At 37.2% G+C, this 26,751-nt stretch overlaps 2 protein-coding genes across 18 annotated transcripts in view; both read left to right on the forward strand.

Annotated features, from left to right (window-relative positions):
* Positions 1-2,098, forward strand: part of CPB2 (carboxypeptidase B2) — a 50,176-nt gene extending 48,078 nt beyond the window's left edge. Inside the window, exon 11 of the mRNA XM_043578972.1 lies at positions 1,316-2,098. Within this exon, the coding sequence (XP_043434907.1) occupies positions 1,316-1,500 (185 nt within the window). The 3' untranslated portion in view covers positions 1,501-2,098. The remainder of the gene's footprint in view (positions 1-1,315) is intronic.
* A 165-nt stretch (positions 2,099-2,263) lies between these two features.
* Positions 2,264-26,751, forward strand: part of ZC3H13 (zinc finger CCCH-type containing 13) — a 103,061-nt gene continuing 78,573 nt past the window's right edge. For 4 of the 17 annotated variants that reach the window (XM_043578863.1, XM_043578919.1, XM_043578895.1 and 1 more), the window contains exons 1-4: positions 2,264-2,363; positions 8,790-8,915; positions 9,223-9,332; positions 12,168-12,279. In XM_043578863.1, the coding sequence (XP_043434798.1) occupies positions 8,799-8,915; positions 9,223-9,332; positions 12,168-12,279 (339 nt within the window). In that variant the 5' untranslated portion in view covers positions 2,264-2,363; positions 8,790-8,798. Of the gene's footprint in view, positions 2,658-8,789; positions 8,916-9,222; positions 9,333-12,167; positions 12,280-26,751 lie in introns of all 17 variants that reach the window. The other 13 variants (XM_043578881.1, XM_043578903.1, XM_043578926.1 and 10 more) reach the window with 7 other exon arrangements.

A 26,751-nucleotide genomic window follows, 5' to 3' on the forward strand; every position in this document is an offset into this window, starting at 1 on the left:
TAAATACATAAGGACGTCTAGTATCTCATAAAGGAGGCACTTCTAAGAATGTTATTCAATTAATAGGGTTGGAGAATCTGACAACTTACTTAGAAAAAGAAATTAATTGATTACTAACATGTCTTTCTCCAAATTACATTCCAGATAAAATATTTTAAGATAAATACTCTGCCATAAACCAAGTCAAAAGCGAAATAAGCAAATAAAAAAAAGTTTTCATATTACACAAGGCAAATAACACTAATATTGCTGTCATAAACAATCTATAAAGTGAATCGAGTAGAAAAATAAGCAAAATATACACTAGAAAAATCGAGTAGAAAAATATATAAAGATGGACAATAAATATAGCAAATAAAATGTCCAATTCAGCGGTAATCAAAGAAACAAGGCGATTTTATGGTATTTTTCACCCATAGAATTGCCAGAAATACATGATTCCTGTGGATGGTATGGGAAGGGAAGTGGGCATATTCATACCCTGCTAGTGGAGGTATAAATTGGTTCAATTCTTTTGAAGATTATTTGGCAACATGTAGCATAATTGTAAAAAGTACATACTCTTAGGCTGGTAAATCTGCTTCTAGGAAAGAATATTCCAAAGAAGCAAAGAAGCAATTAGTGAAAACCAGAAAGTTCATTGTAAAGTTGTTTATATTAATTAGAAATCAGAAAAAAATCTAAAGGTCTCCAAGTAAATAATTATTATATCCAGCTTTATAGTGTAGTGCTATGAGATCATGAAAAAATGATATTATAGATTTGAAGTCATTAAGACATAAATATGGTCAGAGAGATCAAGTTTAGAAATGTTACAGGGGCACCTGGGTGGCTCAATCGGCTAAGCGTCTGACTCTTGATTTCAGCTCAGTTCATGATTTTGCAGTTTGTAAGTTGGAGCCCCATGTCTGGCTCCCCCCTGCTGATGGTGTGGAGCCTGCTTGGGATTCTCTCTCTGCTCCTCCCCCACTCTCTCCCTCTCTAAAAATAAATAAACTTAAAAAAAGAAGAAATGTTACAACACTTCATGTATAGGATGATCTTGTTTATGTAGGAAAAAATTATGTTAAAGCATGCACTGAGGGGAAAAAAAGACACTAAAATGTTAATAGTGATTACTACTCTTTGGCAGGGTTATGGGTAATTTCTTCCTTAACCTGTTTTTCTTCAGTCTCCATTTTCTACCAGAGACTTAGATTACTTAATAATCAGAAAAAAAGCAGAGCTATTTTTAATTTTAGGGGGAAAAATTCCATTTTGTTAGTTAACTTGAAACATTGTATTTCAAAAAGTAATTTCTTTTTTCTTCTTGTAGACCTAGCTCCTGGAGGTTCGGATGACTGGATCTATGACTTGGGCATAAAATACTCGTTTACAATTGAACTTCGAGATAAAGGCAAATATGGATTCTTGCTGCCAGAGCGTTACATCAAACCCACCTGTACAGAAGCTCTTGCTGCTGTCTTTAAGATAGCTGGGCATGTCATCAAGAATGTTTAATACTCTTGATTTTTCCACTCTTCTCCCATATTTTAATTTACCGATTCCAACAAGACTAAATCATCGTACCAATTCTTTTTAAAGTTTTATCCGTAGTTTTGAGAAAAGCTTTTTCCTATTCCTTGGTTTTGTCAAAGAAAAGGCCAAAATAAACGCTACCTTAAAATTAAGGCAGAAAAGGGCTCACATTGCTTTTTTCTTTCTAAAAAATAGGTAAGAGGCTAGATACGAATTTTTTTTCTTTAAGGACGTTTGACCATCGACCTCGAGCAATTTTAATAACTAGTTTTTTGCAGATCATTGGACCACAAAAGGAAAGGTGGTTAGGACATTAAAGATTTCTGCTCCAAATTTTCAACGAACTGCCTTGCGCCGTTAAAAACACAACCGTGTCTCGTTTGCTCTACAGTAATAAGCGAAGGCCCAGAAAGCGGAGGAGCGTCAACAACAGTACAAACACCGTCTATCACCGCTCAGTGCACATTGCTGAGCACACGAATGAATGGCTGTAGTTATTGTCAACAACAAATGTGGCATTTTGTGCATTTACTACAGCTGTTTATTGTAAGACATCATATAATAAAAGGCGTAAACTCTTTCTCTTAGATTCACTTTTTATTGGCAACCTTGGCTCCCCCCCCTGGCTCGGGCACGCCTCTCCGGGGGTCTCTCACCTATCACAGACGTGATGATTTCCCCGGCACTCCTAGGAGCCGACATTACGCCCGGGGGCGTGTCTCCGAAGGGGCGGTGCCTGCGCGCTGACGACTAATCTGGAGGCCGGAAGCTGCCGCGGTCTAGAGGGGATCAGGGCAAACACTTGACTTCCGGCGGCGTTTTGAGTCGGTTCTCCTAGCGGCCTGGTAGTGTTTTCGTTTCCTTTTCTTACTCTCCAGTCTCTCTTCGTTCTTTTTCTTCCTACGTGTCAGTCTCACTTGACCCTGGCGAAGCGGCGGGCGGGTTCTGCTTCTCAGCCACCCCGGGGGCCCGTCGCCAGCGGAGGGCCGGTTCCCGGGAGTCGCGCGCGCACCTCCTTCTCCTCGTCGTCGTCTTCCCGGGTCCAGGCGCGGGGACAGAGAGTCGCCTCCCCCGCTCCTCGGAGCGGTGGTGGCGGTAGCGCCTCCCGACTGAGCTTGCGACAGGAGCTCGGGGAGGAGGTAAGCTTGAATTGTGTGAATTGGTGTGGGTATTGGGGGAAAGGCGTTGGGCGGACCCGGGATGGGGAGGCCCCGAGTTGTCCTACATCCCCGCTCGGGTCACGTCAGGATTTTTAGCTCTCCTTCAGCATCCCACCCTTAACTGTGCAATAGCTCCTTCGGCTCAGGCTTCGTTTCTCGCTCTTGTACTGATTCTGGCGAGCTTGTCTACGGAGTCGGGTCCATTCAGACAAAAGGCTGTGCCGGGACACTACCATTTGTGGGCTTGGGAACCCTTGGCGCAGTATTCGCATTTGTATAAGCTGGAAGCGGGCAGGAATATGGTCTTAGATTTAGAGGCTCCCTCTTACGCATTCCAGATCTATTAGGAAAAATTATCTTGCTGTTGGTTGTATTTGGTCTTGCTTATTGCCCGACAGTGGTCATTTAGAGATTTGGGTCCTGGAGGTTGAGGAGTGCTGCTTTATCTTTACATTCCCTAGGTAGTTACTTTTGGCAACCTGTCAGAAACCGGGGAAAGTGGAGCGAAACGAGAGGGTCTGTTGTTTGGCATGATCTCTTTCCAAAACAGGTTAAAATAATTTATGTGGCTGGAAAATTATTCAGAGTTGATATTACTTGAATGATATTGGTAGGGTCTTTTTTTTGTGGAGCGTAGCGGCTTACGCTTTTGGGTTATATTACAAAGTTTTCAGATAATTTGAACCACTCTGAAAATTATAGACGTATACTGTCTGAGACGTTTTGGGTTTTTTTGAAAAAAACAATTTTAAAAGTTTGGAAAATATCTTCACACTTCCACTTTTCAAAGACCGTGATACCGTTGCAGTTAATCTAAATGTTTATGGTGCCAGTTAGCGGAATCTAGTTCTGTAATATTTGAAATAACTGGCTTTAGTACCTAAGCGACAATATTTTGGAGAGTTTTGTGGATATAATCTGTAGATTTTAATATATTTTCCAATTCTTACTGAAATGTTAAGATTATATCATGACAATTTAAACAAGAGACTACTAAGAATATTGATGCTGGTATATAGCAGTTTGTGTCTGTGAAAATAGTTGCACCATGAAACTTAGACTTTTATCGTGTGGATCTGTTACGATCCAGTTTTATCAAATGCATGCCTCTTACTGGCTTCCTAATCATTGCTGATTCGAAATGAATGTTGATTGCATATTTAAGATATGCAAATCCAATTTTCATATTAGTAAATTAACACTAAAATCCATAAGTGATGCTATTTCCACTTATGTACAAGTTATTAGAATTTTTACAAGTTGTCAGTGTTAATTTGTATTACAGTATGCATTGGCAGTTAAATTAGAAAGCAAAATTGTTTAATTTACATTTATTTGAAGAATTGGTTTTTAGTGGATGTTTCCCCCACTTCCTCCAACCCCACTCTCCATTTCATATAGAGTTGGAGCTAGTTAGCAACAGTTGAAAATTAACTGGTGTTGCTGTAGAAAGTGTCTTTATACTTTTTTGGTAGTGTGTATGTTGCAGTTTAATTTATTTCACTTTATCCTAGTTGCCAGCATTGGCTATTCTCTGTGCAGTCTTTTTTAACAAATTATTTTTATTGCACTGTGCTGCAGTATTGCCTTGCTCATAGAAGTGTAGTCAATTTAGTTCTGTTAGTTTTGTTTGGAATTCAGTTTGGAATTGTTTTAGTCTATTTACAAGTAACATGCAAGGTTGTTTTAGAAAGTTCTTTTTAAAAATATTCTCCCAGATTATGCATCAAATACGTTTCTGAGGTCTGTTTTTTCTTTCAAAAATATGAACTATAAATATGAAGAGACCTTATTTTTAATGTAAGCCTTTTAATTTTAGAACTTCAGTGGGTAGTGGTTTCTTCTAGTACCAGTTAGTACATTTATGTAGTTTTAATTGTTTAATTATTTGACAGTTTCCTAATATGCCACGACTCATCCAGATTAAAATAATTTATGGTTTCGTTTGTGCTAAGGGAAGTTGAGGCCTCAAAAAGATGTAATTAGGGGCACCTGGGTGGCTCAGTTGGTTATGCATCTGACTTCAGCTCAGGTCATGATGTCGCAGTTCGTGAGTTTGAGCCCCGCGTCAGGCTCTGTGCCGATAACTCAGAGCCTAGAGCCTGCTTCTGATTCTGTGTCTCCCTCTCTCTCTGCCCCCCCACCTTGTGCTCTGTCTCTCTCAAAAATAAAAACATTAAAAAAAAGAAGATGTCATTCTGTATTGTAGTGAGGATACTAGAATTGATACATGTTTTATTGACACAATTTTAGTAATTAGGCTTCAGGAATAATTAATAATTTAAAAAGAGGTTTCTATATGTTTCTCCTTTCTTAGCCATATTTATGTAGTATGTAGCTTTGAGTACATTGTCATATTTGTAAGTTTGGGGGAAGAGGAGGGACAGTTTCCATTTATTAAGACCCTCTTTTGTTATATTTTAATAGAATCAAACTTTGTGTCCCCTGTTTTTCTTTTTTCAGTTGAAAAGATATCATGAAAATTTTGATATTTATTTACTGTGCAAATAGAGGGGAGAAATAGGAAAATAAGTCAATAGACTTTCACCAGTGTCACCTGGGCTTTGACAATGATGGTGTTTGGGAAAGACTTGATGATGTGGGTGAAAGTGTGATGACAGTTTGAAATCAAAGAATAATTTGAAAACAAATCTGGGGGGAGAGCTTTTAAAGTCTCTGAGATAGGGAAGACTTAAATATTTACATTTTTAATTTCCTTGTTTCTAACTTTTCTCATATACTTTGAAGCATTTGCTTATTGAAGCGTGTTCAGATGTTAATTGAAAAAGGTTTCCCCCCCTCAGTCATATCTATATTTTCTTCTGTTATGGTGTTTCTTTTTTTTAAAGTTATTTGTTTATTTGAGAGAGAGAAAGGGGGGGGGAGAGAGAGAGAGAGAGAGAGAGAGAGAGAGAGAGAGAGAGAGAGAGAGAGACTGACTGCACAGGGGGAGGGGCAGAGAGAGAGAGAATTCCAAGCAGGCTCTGCACTGAGCAAGGCTCGAATTCACAGACGGTAAGATCAGGACCTGAGCCGAATCAGGAGTTGGACCCTTAACCAACTGAACCACCCAGGTGCCCCTCTGTTGTGGTATTTATTTGCCTTTGAGGGCCCAAATTTTTAGAATGAAAATTCTAATTAAGTCATATTAATTGGTAACATACTTTTAAAGTAATAAATTAATATATATGAGTAAATGCTTTTCATGTATTGCAGGTTTGTGTATATATTTAGACAAACAGGATTTAAAACATATTTTGTCTTCCTTGCAAACATGAAGCATTTTGTCTATGCCAATCATGAATGTTTCAGTAATAATATTTAGGTAACTTATTATTGATGACTACTGATGGAAGTTCCTAGATAGATGATCGGAAGAATTCCTATTCCTTTCAGTTAGAAAGTTCAAGTCCCTTTGCCTCAGATTTTTTTTTCTGTCCACGACCTCCCTATAACATAGACTTGGTGTTCAAAGTCAGTGCGGTTTTGAGAGGAGGTCTGATACTGTTGGATGCTGAGAATATGACTTTTATTTCTTTGCTATTTTCCCCTAAGTTGGGAGACTCAACAGTAGCTAAAAGTTCTAGTGATAATCACTACGTACGTGAATCTTGACTAGTTCTTGATGTCACCGGTACAAGCAGCTTTGTCTCTGTGGGAAAGAGTGACAAGAATACAAGAAGGGGTGTACGATTCAGTCATTAGTCCTCACTTGAATATCTTTGACGTATAGTCTGAACCTTTTGAAATCTTCAAAGTTGATGTTAATGATCTAGCATTAGCGAGAAGCTGTGGTTTTCAGTGGTAGGTCAGGGGGGTAGTGGAGTCCTGATCCAAGCAACAGATTACAGAGCAGGAAGGAGCCCTCAGAAAAACAAGAAGGGAGATGCTAGATGACCAGTGTTTTAGGTATAATAATAAATGGCTTCTTGCCTCGATTATGGAAAGCACTACCATTAATTTTTTTTTTTTTGGAGGAGGGTGTGTTGGAAGTGTTGGCAAGCGGAGATATATAGGAGTTTTGTGAGCAGAACTATTTCCTTCGAGAGTGCAGGGAAATACGTTAAGGTTAGGGTTAGTCTTCTTGAGGCAGTGTGGTGGGGTGGTGTGCCTGTTTTCCAAGTTCTAAATAACTGGTAATAGCTAATAAGGAACTTCTAGAACTCCTTCAATTTTAAGTTTATTAATAAATGTTTTAAAAATTGAATTAGTGAATGAGGATTATAATGTGCATCTATGTATTAGTACTTATAATAACATATAATGAAACTTTAAATATGCTTTTGTTCTAAACGTTCCCTATATATTTTGTGACATACTCACTATTGCCTCCTGCTCTGATATAAATTGTAAAAAAGTGGTTTTCTCAGTTAATCAAAGCTCTACGTTTTGTAGATCTTTCCTCAGCTCCCTTTATCTTGGCTTTCAGCTTTATAAAGAACATTTTAGTTTGGTAAATCAAATGGGTACATGAAATTTTACCAACTTTTACTCTGTAAATTCTCATTACAAAGATTATCTTACAGTAGTAACTGTTGAATGTACAGTTGGCTGTAAAGTTCCTTACTCGGAGAACACTTGACACATATGTGATTTCATGTTGCAGCAAATTCTTATTTATGGGACACTCTATGCTAATTTTTAAAAATTTGTAACTAAAATTATTTTCTGAATTCTTTGAATCACTAAATATTAATTAATAAAATGGTTGTATTTTATATTAAAGAATAAGACTGTACCTTTTTTTCCAATTTAAAACTACCCTATCATTTCCTATTTTTCTCTTGGTTCATTATCTTTTGTTCATTTGTCAAATGTTGTCCTTATTCTTAGGATTCTTTTAAAAATGTGACCTGAAAAGAAGTATCTAACTAAACCAAATATTGTTTATAATTTTTTTAAAGTTTTGATTTGGTACTCTCATGATTTAATTTCCTTTCAAATTATATATCTTTATTTTGAAACCACATTAAAGAGCTTTTTGAATTTGTGAACTTCATGGAGACCAGTTCTATACCAAATGGAACTTTTGCCTCTTTGGCTGCGATTGTTCATTCTAGTAACTTTTGACTATAGATAAGATTTCAGCTATTTAGATTGTATGAAATTTGAATGGGCTAGTGGTTTTTTTGGAGTCTTAGTTAGGCAGCTCTTACCCAATTCCCAGAGTGATGTACTAAGTTGTTCTAGATCTGGAATTTAATATTGTTTTCTAATGTATATCATAATACTGTTATCTGACGTTTTCATTTCCAGTTGAATCACCTGATTATATACTTGGATTTGTTTTGTTATGGTTTCAGTTTTAAATGTTTTATTTACTTTTGTAAAATATTTGTACAATTTGTCTTTCTTATTTCTAAATGGTAAGGTAGCCTGTTCATCACTTTTAGCATCTTTGATTTTTATGTCAGTGTGGTATATAAATTATAGAAACATCTTGACTTCTAGTTCTGTAGCCTGTTCCATTTTGAAAGAAAGTCATTTTATCAACAATGACTTTTTTTTTTATATGTATATAATTGGAAAATAAATGTCCTTGAATAGACTGTTCTTTTTTAAGGTCTGTAAGGTGGAGAAAATACTTAAATAGTTTTCACTTTTCTCCCAAGCTGCTTTTTGGAATATACCTAATGTCATGAACCATATAAAGCATAATTTCTGCTATCACCTGATCTTATTTCCTGTTCTCTTTGACATAGCTTTTCCCGTTAAGTAGTTGATAGAGAATGATAGTACAACTTTTCCTTGAAGGATAGTTAACTAAGTTTTGAAACTTTTATAAGGAACGTAGAAACTAAACATTTTACAGTGTGTTTTCTGAGGTTGAATGTACTTTGAAAACTGTATGAGTAGAATATTATTCATTCTGCAGAAGAGGTAAAATTGTAGCCAACAGGTTCCAAAGTTGTTATAAATTTACTAAGAAGGTATGCCTTAGAAGATACCAACTGTTTACCTGTGACCTCTCCGATGCCTTTTTTCTCCTGAGAAAAATTCCCCATAATTTTGCAGTGTGATCTACAGCTTTATCTACATGTAAGTTATAGGCTCAGTTAATTTAAAATGGAAGAATTTTACAGTTTTGCCTCTCTCTCTTTTTGGTTAAAGTAGTACAAAATGTCAAAAATTAGAAGGAAGGTCACAGTGGAAAATACCAAGACCATATCTGATAGCACATCCCGAAGACCCAGTGTATTTGAGAGGCTCGGACCCAGCACTGGCAGTACAGCAGAGGTGAGTTGTCACTAGAACAGTCACAGGGGTTGTCTTATAATCCTATTCTTGAAATACTGATTTGTATCATAAAGGTGAACAGGTTATTGTATTGTAGGAATGTTCAGTAAATTTTTAAAACTGAGTAGCATAAAGAGGAGTGAGGAGTCACAGTTTTCATGTTTTTTTCCCTGGTATTTTTATTGTTTGGGGGATAATGTATCTCAGGTTATCTGGAGTTTTGGTAGAATTTGTTTTAATTTTGTCCCTGTAGCGTCGTTTATCCAGAAATAAATCTGAAATTTACATAGTAATATCTGTCTCTTAGACACAGTGCCGTAATTGGCTGAAGACTGGCAACTGCCTCTATGGAAACACATGTAGATTCGTACATGGCCCTTCACCCCGTGGTAAAGGTTATAGCAGCAATTATAGAAGGTAAATTAAGAACTTTGAATTGTTCATATACTGTTAGAAGATGGCTTTTGTAATTTATCTAGTATAAAAATCTGAAATACATATTTGATCAGATTTTCTCTTTTGGTGGTAGATCAACGAGATCTTTCTAGTTGTTAATTTCAAGATTAATAAAATGTATGCTTTAAAATTATTTGCTCAGTATTTACTGTTTTTGCCAACAGATTTTTTTGTATGTATGACTTACCCCCCCCATTATGTATTAAAATGGCTTAAGATAGAATTTTATGGATTTATTTTTACTGAGGGGAGACTTTTTAACTCTTAAAATATTAAAATTTGAAATGGATATAACTTTAGCTTTTTAAGATGTTCTGAATTCAAATCTTAATGACAAAAGACAATCCACTGCAGACTCTGTAGATTAAAATGCATTTGCCAAATCTCTAAACTGTGTATTAATGTAAAATATGTATTTATATGTGGATAAAGGTACTACTACCTATTTAGAACATCTTTTTTGTCTTTGATAAAGGCAAAGCTAAATGAAATTTTTCAATAAAGCCCTTTTATTTTTCTTTCAGTTCAGTTCATGATTTTGTTATTGTGTTTAAATATGTAACATATGTAAAGATTGTCACAAAAGCAGTTTAAACTTGATTGGTAAACAAATAATTAACCAAGTCGTAAAATTGAATGTGCTGATTGCCTTGGCTACAGCAAGAGTGTAAAAATCAAACATTAGCATTTGCAGTTTTTTTTTAATAAGTGAATTGATGTGTGTGTGTGTGTGTGTGTGTGTGTATAGATTTTGAGGCCTAATAGAATTTGAAATTCAAACGCTGAACTGGCTTTCTGTTCATGTAAACATACATTTTAGCTTACTTGTGATGCTGAATACTCTGTTTTATTTGTATTTAGATTGGCATCTGTGCCCTCTGTTAATGTGGGAAAACCACTTCTTTTATATGTTTAAGTATCTGTATAAATACACACCTGGGTAAAGTGTTTCAATAATTTTAATGTTTTGTTTATGTTATTACCACACTTTAATACATACTTTAATTCATCTGTGAAATTCGTTGTTAACTGACTGAAAATTTTTATAGAAGGGGTAATTTTGAGGAAAATGGGCAGAGAAATTGGCCTAAAATGGAAAAATACAGTGTCATTACTAGACTTGGAATAAAGGATTTTTTAATTTTGTGCATGTTTTTCCATTTGATAACCCTCTTTGGCTTTGTCTTTTTTTCCTTTTTTTTTTATAGGGAAGAGAATGTAGTTCGTAATGTGATTCAAAGATGGAAAGAAAACCCGTGTATTTCAGAAATGCTTTTTTTAGTCACAAGATATTTAAGTCATTTATTGAGCATTCACTGTATGTAGAGCACTCAGGTGCTGTTTAGGATAGAAACGAGTTCATAATAAATTGTCTTATTATATAAAGGAAACCAGGGCACAGAAGATTTACATGTACATCATAATTAAAATTTAAAGCCTTTAAGTACTGGTTCGTAATAAGTTTCACTTTCAAGGTCAGATTTAACTGTTAAAGCGTTTAATATAGTCTTATAAAATATACATATAAATATTAATGAGAGCCTGTAACAGGAATTAACTGAATTATTTCTTCATTAATCATTTGTTTTGTATTGATTGATAAAAGAATTGATTTGCTTGATCAACTATTACTTGAAATAGATGTAAATGTCTATGTGATTTCTTTTTATCTTTAAAAATATATATACAGTATTTTTTGTTAGCCAGTGAGGGACATACCACTCCTTGACTTCTGTTGCTCTTTTTTATTTTTTATTAAAAAAAATTTTTTTTTTTCAACGTTTTATTTTATTTTTGGGACAGAGAGAGACAAAGCATGAACGGGGGTGGGGCAGAGAGAGAGGGAGACACAGAATCGGAAACAGGCTCCAGGCTCTGAGCCATCAGCCCAGAGCCCGACGCGGGGCTCGAACTCACGGGCCGCGAGATCGTGACCTGGCTGAAGTCGGACGCTTAACCGACTGCGCCACCCAGGCGCCCCTGTTGCTCTTTTTTAAAGATCCTCTAGGAATATTCTTTAAAGATAAGTGTTTTCCATCTCTTACTTACTTACTGTTTTCTTACTTAATAATGGTGTGAAAATAATTGGATAGCTGTTTATCGAACTTTCAGTATAAGTTATTAAGGTTTACAGTGTTGAATATAAATATATATGATTTTCCTTAATTAAAGGAACTCCGCTGCCTAAATCTTGCTTTGAATCCTTTAACTATTTTCTGTTCTGAAACAATACCAAATTTAAGAAGAGTTATAAGAATAACAGAAAAATCCTATATTTGCCATGATTCTTGAGGTGGGTAATTCTCAGTTGTTGGCATTGCATCCAACCACATACGTGTATATGTGAAAATACCGCTAATGTTGCCTTTTGATTAATTTTACAACGTTGGGGTTTAAAACTTTATCTTCTGACTTTTTACTTCAAATACAAGTAATACATTTATGTGATTTTTAGAAAAACAAGTTAAGCTGTTAATTACAAATTCTTTTTTCTCAGCTCACATGCAGTTTCTTATTCTTATCACTAGTACCTGCCTCCCCATGGAATTTTAATGTATACACTTCTGGTTGGTATTGGGAGAAAACTTGTAAGTGATGCTTGTATTATTTATATATTAATATTTAAGCTCAAGCAAATTGATTATTTTTCTGAACATTAGGAGCCATGGACAGTTAGAAAATTTTTATTGATTTGTGAGGTATTTCTGTAAATATGGTCTTATAAGTGTTATATGAATATAGATCTTTGTTGTTTTGTTTTGTTTTTCTTTTGTTTTTGTTTTTTTCGGTTCAAAGGTCACCAGAAAGACCTACAGGGGATCTTAGAGAAAGAATGAAGAATAAGCGCCAAGATGTGGACACTGAGTCCCAGAAACGAAACACAGACGAGTCATCCTCACCTGTTAGGGTAGGAATGAATTTCCCAAAACAAAGTTTAATTTCGGTAGTGATTTATTATTTACGTTCCACTCAAAATAGTATCTTGGGTGCTAAATATATGGTAAATGTGTAATACCGGGTTATAATGTTTTATGTGAATAATGTAATTTAGAGGAAAAACATCCTCTGGGAAAACTCCTAATTCTCTGAATTAGTTCTTGATGGTAGTTAATTAAGGTGAAGGGAATTGGTTAGCAGAGCCCAGGCTGAATTTCATAGGATTTCTGTATCTTGGTGGGCATCCTGAGCATCTAAAAGTATTCTGAAGTTTTCAGAATTCAGTCAGCTGTCCTATCCTGCTTGCTTCTAAGAAAGATTGAAGTGGGTTACAGTAGAACACTTAGAAATTAAAACAGTGAAAGCAGACGTGGTGGTGATGGAAGCTGAACTAGAGAACTTAGGTGAAGGAAAGCACATGTGACCACAAATTCAGTGGTGAATTTCCTGGTAATGAAGCCAGAAGAGAAATATAATTGATGATTATATATAATTTGGTGGTTGTATAAGTATATAAATTTATATCAATATATAAATCGATGCTTCAGTATAACTTATTGAATAAAAGAAGACATCAGTTTTTCAGAAATGGAAATCTCTTCCTGAGTTAATTTTTTTTAAGAAATTTATGTGTATGTGTAACAGATTATTGAGATATAACTCACATACCATACTGTTCATCCATTTCAAGTGTACATTTCAGTGGTTTTTTGTATATTCCCAGAGTTAGGCAACCATCACCACAATCAATTTTGGAGCATTTTCATCACCCTGAAAAGAAACCCCATACCCTTTAGTGGTCACACTTGAATCATCCAACTGACCACGAGCCCTAGGTGACCACTATTCCACTTACGATCACTATAGATTTGCCTGCTGTGGATATTTCATAATGCTGGAGTTACGCAATATGTGGTTTTGTTTTTGACTAGTGTCTTTCACTTAACATAGAGTTTTCAAGGTTCATGAAAGACTATAGGATACATCAATATTTTATTCCTTGTTTTTGCCAAATAATATTCCATTGTATTAACATATCATGTTTATCCATTCATTAGTAGATGAACATTTGGGTTGTTTCCACTTTTTGGCTTTTAGGTATAATGCTGCTATGAACATCCATACACAATTTTTTGAGTGGACACATGTTTTCATTTCTCTTGGATTTATATCCTGGAGTAGAATTGCTGCATCATACAGCAACTCTATGTTTAATTTTTTGAGCAACTGCTAGATTGTTTTCCGAAGCAGCTACACCATTTTACATTCTTGTCAGCAGTGTAGGAGGTTTTCAATTCTCTGTGTCTTTATCAGCATTTGCTATGATCTAAGTCATTCGTTATAGCCATCTTAATGGATGTGACGTGGTAATCTAATTGTAGTTTTTGCAATTCCCTGATGGCTAATGATACTGAATATCGTCTCCTGTGCTTATTGGCGACCTGCATACCTTCTCAGGAGACATGTTCATTCAAATCCTTTGCCTGTGTTTTAATTGGGTTGTCTTTTTGTTGGTTTGTAACAACTCTATGTATTTAAAAAAATTTTTTTTAATGTTTATTTTTGAGAGAGAGCATGAGTGGGGGAGGAGCCGAGAGAGAGAGAGAGAGAGAGAGAGAGAGAGAGAGAGAGAGAGAGAATCTGAAGCAGGCTCAGGCTCTGAGCTGTCAGGACAGAGCCCAACGTGGGGCTCTAACTCTCAAACCATGAGATCATGACCCAAGCTGAAGTCGGACTGAGCCACCCAGGTGCCCCTTCAACTCTATGTATTTTAGATACAAATTCCTTTTATACGATTTTTAAAAGTTTTCTTCCATTCTTTGGGTTATCTTTTTATGTTCTTGATGATGTCCTTTAAAGCACAAATGTTTTTAATTTGATGAAATCCAGTTTATCTGTGTTTTTGTTGTTGTTTGTGCTTTAGGTGTCTTATTTAAGAAACCATTGTCTAATTCAGGGTCACAAAGATTTATGCCGTGTTTTCTTCAAAGAATCTTAGAGCTCTAGCTTTGATCCATTTTGATTTAATTTTTATGTATGGTCCAGCCTTACTTTTTTTCATGTGGATATCTTAGTTGTCTCATATTATAATCTTTTTATTAAGATTATTTAAACAGAAACGTTTCTGATAATTTAAGCTTTATAGAAGCTTTCCTGTGATTGTCTTTGATCCTTGATAAAAAAGCTGTGTCACAGTTTCACATTATAGTTTGTAGAGACTTCTCTTTGGGAACCTAAAGTAGTGCAGTTTTAAGTTTGTAGCTTCTAACGACTGATATGATCCATAATACTGCTTTAGAAATCTCAAAGTGTACTTCTCAGCTACAGGTATGTATCAGAAGGTTTTTAGAGGATAGTCTTTTGCAAAATACATGCTGATACTCTACCCCTGATCTACTGGAATGAGAGTTTCTGGATAGAGGCTGAAAATTGCATTTTGCATTTTGCAAATTTTGCATATTGCATTTTGAAATAACTGATTATTCAGAATAAGGAGCGAACTTGTGGTTTGCTAGTAATATGTAACAACCACTTGGGGCGTGGGGAGCCATGCTTTGTAGGATTCGCCGGTTTCTTTGGTGTAAGTACTCCCATCGTGCTCGGTCTCAAGCTGGCAAAGTGATATCACTGAATACAGAGTTGAGAAGAGATACTCGTTTTCACACCATTATATAGTATTATTCACATGTATGTCACACACAGATGTATATACACATATATAATAAGTGTAATTAACCTCAAGTAAAATGTACTAAAATATTTAGGAAGTTTCAAATAAGTAGTACCTTTGTTTTTATTATTTAACTGTCAGCTTATATGCTTTAATTTTTTTTTAATTTTCTTTTTTTAATGTTTATTTATTTTGAGAGAGAGAGGGAGAGACAGAGCACGAGCAGGGAATGGGCAGAGAGAGAGGGAGACCCAGAATCCAAAGCAGGCTCCAGGCTCTGAGCTGTCAGCACAGAGCCCGATGTGAGGCTCAAAGTCCCAAACAGTGAGATCATGACCTGAGCCGAAGTCAGACGCCCAACCGACCGAGCCACCCAGGTGTCCCTATGATTTAATTTTTAATCATAGCTCCGTTTAACAGTGGCTTGTGCAGTTCCTAAAAATTTAACAGTTGGCTCTTGTGAGTCAGTGTGGACCTGACTCTAGCACACCACTAAATGGGCTGTAGTTTAAAGGGCAAACATCTGGAATTCGTATTCTGAAGACATTATTTTAGGAATTGTTTTTTAACTTTACTGTCAGTTTCCTTATCTGTAAAATGGAGTTGATGGCTATATCAATGTGTTACTGTGAAGAAAATACATGTAAAACAAAGAAGCATGAGTGGCTGGTCCATGGTGACTGTTGGAAAATGGTATGGACAGGGGTGAGAATAGCTCTCAGCCTTCCTGTCTAATATAAATTGGCTTTAGGCCCTTTATAGGAGATGAGCATCAGCTTTGGAGATTTAGGTTGTTAACAGATACCTAAATCTAAGTGTGTTGCTGATCATAAAGGTTTATATGTTCAGCATTATCGGTTTAGTAGACAGCTAAGTTGACATTACATTAAGAAATTTAAAGCCTGGGGCACCTGGGTGTTTCAGCCAATTGAGTGTCAGACTTTGGCTCAGGTCATGATCTCACAGTTCATGAGTTCCAGGCTCGTGTCCGGCTCTCTACTGTCAGCGCAGAGCCCACTTTGGTTCCTCTGTCTCCCTTGCTCTCTGCACCCCAAAAACATTAAAAAAAAATTTTAAGCCTGATTTTTACTTTCTCTAGAAGAGAAAGCCCTCAAAGGTGCTGAATGCCATGCATACCTAAGGGTTATAGTTAGAAGATTCAAGAGTGATAAGGTTTTAGGAAATTGACTATCCAAACTTAGAGAAGACTGTTAATAAGCTAGGATACCGGGGCATTAACTATTTAGAGTGATCTGTATGGCAGGATAACAAGTGCTGTTCGTTTCTGTGATATTCCTACTGCAGCACATGGGCCTGCTGATCTTAATGTAATAAATTTCTATGGGAAAGTCATTTAGTTTAGGTAGGGGCACCTATAGGTTAGATAACAGTGTCGCTAAGATAGGTTGTGTGTGATTTTTCACAAAATAAGTATAATTCTACCCCTTCTGTCCCACTGAATCCAGCTCCAGTGTGTCTGAGTTATGAGGTGGATAACCCATGATCTTGTGGGGAGACATTCATCAATAGATAAATTGTAATTCTATAAAGTACGATAGTATGACAGAGAGATGAATAAAACACACAGTGGAGAGAGTAAATACCTCCATGGGGAACCACAGAACATTTCACAGAGGGAAAGGATATTTGCCCTGAGTGTTGAAGGATAGGTAGGATGAAAGAGGGGGCAGTGAAAGTTTAGGAAGAGGAAAAAAACCAACACACTAACAATAAAGAGTTTTAAAGGACTCCTAGTGTGTTTGAGAATCTGTGAAGATATGTGTTCAAAGAATGGAAATTATAGCATGTGAATTTGTGATAAGGGCTGAAGAGGTGGATTAGGTCGATCAGATTGTGAATAGTCTTAATGTGTCAGTCAGGGTTTGGCAAGAGAAAAGAGATTTGTACGCCAGGAATCTATTCTTGTTCACAGATTCGCCTCTAGACCCTGCAACTAGTAAGTTCACTTAATGAATGAAGAGTGATTCTGATGCGTAGCCAGTGTTTGGACCTCTGGTGGTCTGGGGCATCTGTGCTCCAGTGGGGCTGCTGAACACTTGAAATGGGGCTAGTCTGAATTGAGCTGTTCTGTAAGTGTAAAATACGTAGTGAATTTCAAAGCCTTGATATGTAAAGTAAAAGTCAAGTAGCTCATTAATAATTTTTGTTTACATGTTGAAATGACAATATTTTGGATAGACTGGGTTAAAGATATCAGAATTTTAATTTTCCCTGTTTCTTTTTTCTTTTTAAGATGGAAACAATAATATCCGAAATTACATATGTGGCTCATGTAACATTTTTATTGCAAAGGATGTGTTTGGGCAATCTGAACCAAATTTAACACAATGGAACTAAATTTAACACAGAGGCACGAGGTAGAGTCAGTAGGATTTGATGACCAAAAGAATGAGTGGAGGGGACATGTTAAACCTAAGTAGGTTTTCGATGCCATTAAGTAAGATGGGGAAGACAGTGAGTTGAGTTGTGGCCCCTTTTGTGTACTAGGCTTATATCACGGACAAGTAATTTTTGGCACTATTTTCAGTACTTGTACGGATGCTAGTATGCTATTAGAGTCCCTGTTGACATTCAGTTGCATTATCTTATGTTTAATAGTTCCAGAATAACAATAATATCACTAATAATATTACTGAGAACAGTTTAAGATTTCTTTGTAGTTCTTAGGATATATCCCATTAGGGAAATACCTGTGAAATCTGTTAAGGACATATAATCAAATTATTGTATGTCAAGTCACTTGAAACAGTTCTTCTCTGAGGTCAGACCACAAAATTGATAACAACAGTTGCATTGCTTTATTTAATTTTGATTTTTGTTCTAGGGTTTCTTTTTATTTTATTTCATTTTCTCATCATAAAACATTTACATGGTTGCAGAGTTAAATCTCCCAAACAGTTTACCTTCAGCAAAGTCTTTTTATCTCTTGATTGTTCCACCCTATTACCAATAGGTAACCAGTTTTAGTAAATTCCAAGGAATGCCACTATAGGATTATATGGTATGAGTATGTTTAGTTTCCTAAGTTTTAGTTTCTCTAGTTGAGGAAGTTCCCCTCTGCTTGTAGTATGCTAAGAGTTTTTATCACGAATGGATGTTAGATTTTGTCAAATGCTTTCACTGTATCTATGGAAATGATCACATGATTTTTTCTTCTTAAGTCTGTTGATGTGATGGATTATTTTAATTGACTTTTGATTGGTGAATCAACCTTGCATACCTGGTATAAATCCCACTAGGTTGTGTTGGGCAGATCTTTTTATATATTGATGTATTTGATTTGCTAATATTTTCAGGATATTTGCATCTATGTTCTTAAGAAATATTTGTCATTACAACAAGATTGCGGTGCCTTTGTCTGGTTTTGGTATTATTTTGCTATTAAATGCTGTCTTCATAGAATGAGTCAGGAAGTATTCTGCTTCTGTTTTCTGAAAAAGACTGTAGAGAATTGCTCTAATTCCTTTCTTAAATGTTTGATAGAATTTGCATGTGAATCCACCTGGGCCTGGTGCTTTCTGTTTTAGAAGATTATTAATTATTGTTTCAGTTTCTTTAATGGAACTGAATGGCTTACTCAGATTGTCTTTCTTCATGTATGAGTTTTAGCAGATTGTCTTTTTTTGAGGAATTAGACTATTTCATATAGGTTATCAAATTTGTGGTCGTAGCATTGTTTGTAGTATTCCTTAATTATCCTTTTAATGTCCTTGGGATTTGTAGTAATGTCTCCTCTTTTGTTTCTGATATTACTAACTTATGTCTTCTCTCTTTTTTTCCTAGTTAGCCTGACTAGCTTATCAATTTTATTGATGTTTTCCAAGACTGGCTTTAGGTTTCTTTGATTCTTCTCTGTTGATTCCTGTTTTCAATTTTGATTTCTGCTCTAATTTTTATTCTTTTTCACTGCTTACTTTAGATTTAATTTGCTGTTCTTTTTCGAGTTTTTTAAAGTGGAAGCTTTGATTATGGATTTTAGAGTTTTAGAAATGCTGTAAATTCTTCTGTAAACCCTGCTTTCACTGCATTCCACAAATTTCGATAAGTTGTATTTCAGCTTCATTTAATTTGAAATATTTTTAAATTGCTCTCGAGGTTTTTTCTTTCAGTCATGTGTTAATTAGAGGTGTGTTGTTTAATCTCCACGTATTTTGGGATTTTCCAACTAGCTTTCTGTTATTGATTTCTAGTTTAATTACATTGTGGTCTGGGAGCAAACGTGGTGTGATGTCTATTCTTTTAAAAGTGTGTTTTATGGTCCAGAACATGGTCTGTTTTGTGGTGAGTGTCCCCTATGAGCTTGAGAAACATGTGTATTCTGCTGTTGTTGGATGAAGTAGTCTATAGACGTCAGTTGTATCCAGTATAGATTGATGGTGCTTTTGAGTTAAACTGTGTTCTTACTGATTTTCTCCTTGCTAGATCTGTCCATTTTTGACAGAGCGATGTTAAAGTCTCCAACTGTAATAGTGGATCATGCCTTTTCCTTACAGTTTATATCAGTTTTTGCCTTAAGTTTTTTGACACTCTGTTGTTAGGCACATATATATTAAGGATTTTTATGTCTTCTTAGAGAATTGACTGCTTTATCATTATGTAACGCCTCTTTTTGTCCCTGGTCACTTTTCTTGCTTTGAAGTCTGCTCTGTCTGAAATTAACATAGCTACATCCACTCTCTTTTGATTAGTATTAGCACAGTATATCTTTCTCCATCTCTTTTCCTTTTTTTCTGTGTCTTTATATATAAATTTATTTCTTGTAGACAGCATGTATTTGGGTCTTATTTTTTAGTCCACTCTGACAGTCTCTGTTTTCATTGATGTAGTCCATTGATGTTTAAAGGAAGTATTCATATAAATGAATTAATGTCTATTATATTTGTTACTGTTTTCTGTTTGTTACCATTGTTCTTTGTTCCTTTTGTCTTCCACTCTTTTTGTGCCTACTATGGTTTTAATGAGCAATTTTATATTATTCCAGTTTCTCCTTTTCCAGCATATCAATTTACTCATTTTCACTTTTTTTATAGCGGTTGCACTAGAGTTTGCAGTGTACATTTACAACTAATTCCAGTTTACTTTCAAGTAACACTCTAGTGCTTCACAGGTAGTCCAAGTACTGTATAATAACAAAATATTACTAATTCTTTCCTCTGGAATATCCTAAGTGGTACTGGGATTTTCTGCTCCTTAAAGGTTTGGTAAAATTCCCATGTGAAACCAACTGAGTCTGGGGGCACCTAGGTGGCTCAGCCAGTTAAGTGTCCAACTTCAGCTCAGGTCATGTTCTCACGGTCTGTGGGTTCAAGCCCCACATCGGGCTCTGTGCTGACAGCTCAGAGCCTGGATCCTGCTTTGGATTCTGTGTCTCCCTCTCTGCCCCTCCCCCATTCATGCTCTGTCTCTCTCTGTCTCAAAAATACATAAACGTTAAAAAAAAAAAAGTCTGGTACTGTTTTATGAAAAGTTCTTTATTTTTTTATGGAAATTAGACTTTTGGCTTTGAAGTCAATTTTGTCAAATTGTATTTTTCTAAAAAATTATTTCCTCTGGGTTTTAAAACTTTCTACATAGAGTTGTGAAGAAATCTCATGTTTTTCTTTATTTTTCTTTGTTCTGATGCCTATTTTTATTTTGTTATGTCTGATTCGGGATACTTTTGCTTTTTCCCTTTTTTCTTGCTTTAGGTTAGCCAATGATTTTCAGAGAGTTGGCTTTTGGATTGATAGATTAGTTCTTTCTCTTTTCTAATACATGTATTTGTTTTTTCTTTTATTCTGTCTTTGCTTTACTGTGTTCCTTTTTCTTTTTGAATTGATTGAGCATTTATTCTCATTTGATTTATATTAGTATTAAAGCTTTTCTCCATTAAAAGCTTTAGCTGAATTTATGGATCTGATCTTATATGTCATGTTTTCATTATCATTATTTTCAAGAAATTCTCCTCTTTAGGTTTGGATTTTACCTATGATCCAATAAGTTTTTAATTGTACATTTAAAAATTTTAGGTCGAAGAGCCTTTTGTTTGTTGTATGTGTGTGTGCATGTGTGTGTATGTTATTTCCATTAAAAACAATAACTTCTGGGCGCCTGGGTGGCGCAGTCGGTTAAGCGTCCGACTTCAGCCAGGTCACGATCTCACGGTCCGTGAGTTCGAGCCCCACGTCAGGCTCTGGGCTGATGGCTCGGAGCCTGGAGCCTGTTTCCGATTCTGTGTCTCCCTCTCTCTCTGCCCCTCCCCCGTTCATGCTCTGTCTCTCTCTGTCCCAAAATAAATAAACGTTAAAAAAAAAAATTTTTGAGTTGCGGCAAGATGGCGGCTTAGGAGAACGCTGGGCTCACCGCACGTCCTGCTGATCACTTAGATTCCATCTACACCTGCCTAAATAACCCAGAAAACCGCCAGAGGATTAGCAGAACAGAGTCGCCGGAGCCAAACGCAGACGAGAGACCCACGGAAGAGGGTAGGAAGGGCGGCGAGGCGGTGCACGCTCCACGGACTGGCGGGAGGGAGCCGGGGCAGAGGGGCGGCTCGCCGGCCAAGCAGAGCCCCCGAGTCGGGCTTGCAAAAGCGGAGGGGCCGGGCGGACTGTGTTCCGACAGCAAGCGCGACTTAGCGTCTGGGAGGTCAGAAATTAACAGCTCTGCTCGGAAAGCGGGAAGGCTGGAGGACAAAGGGAGGGAGAGCTGCTGAGCCCCCTGACAACAGAGCTCAGTTTGGTGGGGAACAAAGGCGCTCGCCAGCGCCATTTCCCCCGCCCATCCCCCAGCCGAAATCCCAAAGGGAACCGGTTCCTGCCAGGGAACTTGCTCGCTCCGCGCAAACACCCAACTCTGCGCTTCTGCGGAGCCAAACCTCCGGCAGCGGATCTGACTCCCTCCCGCTGCCACAGGGCCCCTCCTGAAGTGGATCACCTAAGGAGAAGCGATCTAAGCCTGCCCCTCCTGCCCCCGAGCACCTTGCCTACCCACCCCAGCTAATACGCCAGATCCCCAGCATCACAAGCCTGGCAGGGTGCAAGTAGCCCAGACGAGCCACACCACCCCACAGTGAATCCCGCCCCTAGGAGAGGGGAAGAGAAGGCACACACCAGTCTGACTGTGGCCCCAGCGGTGGGCTGGGGGCAGACATCAGGTCTGACTGCGGCCCCGCCCACCAACTCCTGTTATACACCACAGCACAGGGGAAGTGCCCTGCAGGTCCTCACCACGCCAGGGACTATCCAAAATGACCAAGCGGAAGAACTCCCCTCAGAAGAATCTCCAGGAAATAACAACAGCTAATGAGCTGATCAAAAAGGATTTAAATAATATAACAGAAAGTGAATTTAGAATAATAGTCATAAAATTAATCGCTGGGCTTGAAAACAGTATACAGGACAGCAGAGAATCTCTTGCTACAGAGATCAAGGGACTAAGGAACAGTCACGAGGAGCTGAAAAACGCTTTAAACGAAATGCATAACAAAATGGAAACCACCACAGCTCGGCTTGAAGAGGCAGAGGAGAGAATAGGTGAACTAGAAGATAAAGTTATGGAAAAAGAGGAAGCTGAGAAAAAGAGAGATAAAAAAATCCAGGAGTATGAGGGGAAAATTAGAGAATTAAGTGATACACTAAAAAGAAATAATATACGCATAATTGGTATCCCAGAGGAGGAAGAGAGAGGGAAAGGTGCTGAAGGGGTACTTGAAGAAATCATAGCTGAGAACTTCCCTGAACTGGGGAAGGAAAAAGGCATTGAAATCCAAGAGGCACAGAGAACTCCCTTCAGACGTAACTTGAATCGATCTTCTGCACGACATATCATAGTGAAACTGGCAAAATACAAGGATAAAGAGAAAATTCTGAAAGCAGCAAGGGGTAAACGTGCCCTCACATATAAAGGGAGACCTATAAGACTCGTGACTGATCTCTCTTTTGAAACTTGGCAGGCCAGAAAGAATTGGCAAGAGATTTTCAGGGTGCTAGACAGAAAAAATATGCAGCCAAGAATCCTTTATCCAGCAAGTCTGTCATTTAGAATAGAAGGAGAGATAAAGGTCTTCCCAAACAAACAAAAACTGAAGGAATTTGTCACCACTAAACCAGCCCTACAAGAGATCCTAAGGGGGACCCTGTGAGACAAAGTCCCAGAGACATCACTATAAGCATAAAACATACAGACATCACAATGACTCTAAACCCGTATCTTTCTATAATAACACTGAATGTAAATGGATTAAATGCGCCAACCAAAAGACATAGGGTATCAGAATGGATAAAAAAACAAGACCCATCTATTTGCTGTCTACAAGAGACTCATTTTAGACCTGAGGACACCTTTAGATTGAGAGTGAGGGGATGGAGAACTATTTATCATGCGACTGGAAGCCAAAAGAAAGCTGGAGTAGCCATACTTATATCAGACAAACTAGACTTTAAATTAAAGGCTGTAACAAGAGATGAAGAAGGACATTATATAATAGTTACAGGGTCTATCCATCAGGAAGAGCTAACAATTATCAATGTCTATGCACCGAATACCGGAGCCCCCAAATATATAAAACAATTACTCATAAACATAAGCAACCTTATTGATAAGAATGTGGTAATTGCAGGGGACTTTAATACACCACTTACAGAAATGGATAGATCATCTAGACACACGGTCAATAAAGAAACAAGGGCCCTGAATGAGACATTGGATGAGATGGACTTGACAGATATATTTAGAACTCTGCATCCCAAAGCAACAGAATATACTTTCTTCTCGAGTGCACATGGAACATTCTCCAAGATAGATCATATACTGGGTCACAAAACAGCCCTTCATAAGTTTACAAGAATTGAAATTATACCATGCTTACTTTCAGACCACAATGCCATGAAGCTTGAAATCAACCACAGGAAAAAGTCTGGAAAACCTCCAAAAGCATGGAGGTTAAAGAACACCCTACTAACGAATGAGTGGGTCAACCAGGCAATTAGAGAAGAAATTAAAAAATATATGGAAACAAACGAAAATGAAAATACAACAATCCAAACGCTTTGGGACGCAGCAAAGGCAGTCCTGAGAGGAAAATACATTGCAATCCAGGCCTATCTCAAGAAACAAGAAAAATCCCAAATACAAAATCTAACAGCACACCTAAAGGAACTAGAAGCAGAACAGCAAAGGCAGCCTAAGCCCAGCAGAAGAAGAGAAATAATAAAGATCAGAGCAGAAATAAACAATATAGAAACTAAAAAAACTGTAGAGCAGATCAACGAAACCAAGAGTTGGTTTTTTGAAAAAATAAACAAAATTGACAAACCTCTAGCCAGGCTTCTCAAAAAGAAAAGGGAGATGACCCAAATAGATAAAATCATGAATGAAAATGGAATGATTACAACCAATCCCTCAGAGATACAAACAATTATCAGGGAATACTATGAAAACTTATATGCCAACAAATTGGACAACCTGGAAGAAATGGACGAATTCCTGAACACCCACACGCTTCCAAAACTCAATCAGGAGGAAATAGAAAGCTTGAACAGACCCATAACCAGCGAAGAAATTGAATCGGTTATCAAAAATCTCCCAACAAATAAGAGTCCAGGACCAGATGGCTTCCCAGGGGAGTTCTACCAGACGTTTAAAGCAGAGATAATACCTATCCTTCTCAAGCTATTCCAAGAAATAGAAAGGGAAGGAAAACTTCCAGACTCATTCTATGAAGCCAGTATTACTTTGATTCCTAAACCAGACAGAGACCCAGTAAAAAAAGAGAACTACAGGCCAATATCCCTGATGAATATGGATGCAAAAATTCTCAATAAGATACTAGCAAATCGAATTCAACGGCATATAAAAAGAATTATTCACCATGATCAAGTGGGATTCATTCCTGGGATGCAGGGCTGGTTCAACATTCGCAAATCAATCAACGTGATACATCACATTAACAAAAAAAGAGAGAAGAACCATATGATCCTGTCAATCGATGCAGAAAAGGCCTTCGACAAAATCCAGCACCCTTTCTTAATAAAAACCCTTGAGAAAGTCGGGATAGAAGGAACATACTTAAAGATCATAAAAGCCATTTATGAAAAGCCCACAGCTAACATCATCCTCAACGGGGAAAAACTGAAAGCTTTTTCCCTGAGATCAGGAACACGACAAGGATGCCCACTCTCACCGCTGCTGTTTAACATAGTGCTGGAAGTTCTAGCATCAGCAATCAGACAACAAAAGGAAATCAAAGGCATCAAAATTGGCAAAGATGAAGTCAAGCTTTCGCTTTTTGCAGATGACATGATATTATACATGGAAAATCCGATAGACTCCACCAAAAGTCTGCTAGAACTGATACAGGAATTCAGCAAAGTTGCAGGATACAAAATCAATGTACAGAAATCAGTTGCATTCTTATACACTAACAATGAAGCAACAGAAAGACAAATAAAGAAACTGATCCCATTCACAATTGCACCAAGAAGCATGAAATACCTAGGAATAAATCTAACCAAAGATGTAAAGGATCTGTATGCTGAAAACTATAGAAAGCTTCTGAAGGAAATTGAAGAAGATTTAAAGAAATGGAAAGACATTCCCTGCTCATGGATTGGAAAAATAAATATTGTCAAAATGTCAATACTACCCAAAGCTATCTACACATTCAATGCAATCCCAATCAAAATTGCACCAGCATTCTTCTCGAAACTAGAACAAGCAATCCTAAAATTCATATGGAACCACAAAAGGCCCCGAATAGCCAAAGGAATTTTGAAGAAGAAGACCAAAGCAGGAGGCATCACAATCCCAGACTTTAGCCTCTACTACAAAGCTGTCATCATCAAGACAGCATGGTATTGGCACCAAAACAGACACATAGACCAATGGAATAGAATAGAAACCCCAGAACTAGACCCACAAACGTATGGCCAACTCATCTTTGACAAAGCAGGAAAGAACATCCAATGGAAAAAAGACAGCCTCTTTAACAAATGGTGCTGGGAGAACTGGACAGCAACATGCAGAAGGTTGAAACTAGACCACTTTCTCACACCATTCACAAAAATAAACTCAAAATGGATAAAGGACCTAAATGTGAGACAGGAAACCATCAAAACCTTAGAGGAGAAAGCAGGAAAAGACCTCTCTGACCTCAGCCGTAGCAATCTCTTACTCGACACATCCCCAAAGGCAAGGGAATTAAAAGCAAAAGTGAATTACTGGGACCTTATGAAGATAAAAAGCTTCTGCACAGCAAAGGAAACAACCAACAAAACTAAAAGGCAACCAACGGAATGGGAAAAGATATTCGCAAATGACATATCAGACAAAGGGCTAGTATCCAAAATCTATAAAGAGCTCACCAAACTCCACACCCGAAAAACAAATAACCCAGTGAAGAAATGGGCAGAAAACATGAATAGACACTTCTCTAAAGAAGACATCCGGATGGCCAACAGGCACATGAAAAGATGTTCAGCGTCGCTCCTTATCAGGGAAATACAAATCAAAACCACACTCAGGTATCACCTCACGCCAGTCAGAGTGGCCAAAATGAACAAATCAGGAGACTATAGATGCTGGAGAGGATGTGGAGAAACGGGAACCCTCTTGCACTGTTGGTGGGAATGCAAATTGGTGCAGCCGCTCTGGAAAGCAGTGTGGAGGTTCCTCAGAAAATTAAAAATAGACCTACCCTATGACCCAGCAATAGCACTGCTAGGAATTTATCCAAGGGATACAGGAGCACTGATGCATAGGGCCACTTGTACC

Source organism: Prionailurus bengalensis, chromosome A1 (genome assembly GCF_016509475.1).
Source record: "Prionailurus bengalensis isolate Pbe53 chromosome A1, Fcat_Pben_1.1_paternal_pri, whole genome shotgun sequence".
NCBI classification, from domain to species: domain Eukaryota; kingdom Metazoa; phylum Chordata; class Mammalia; order Carnivora; family Felidae; genus Prionailurus; species Prionailurus bengalensis.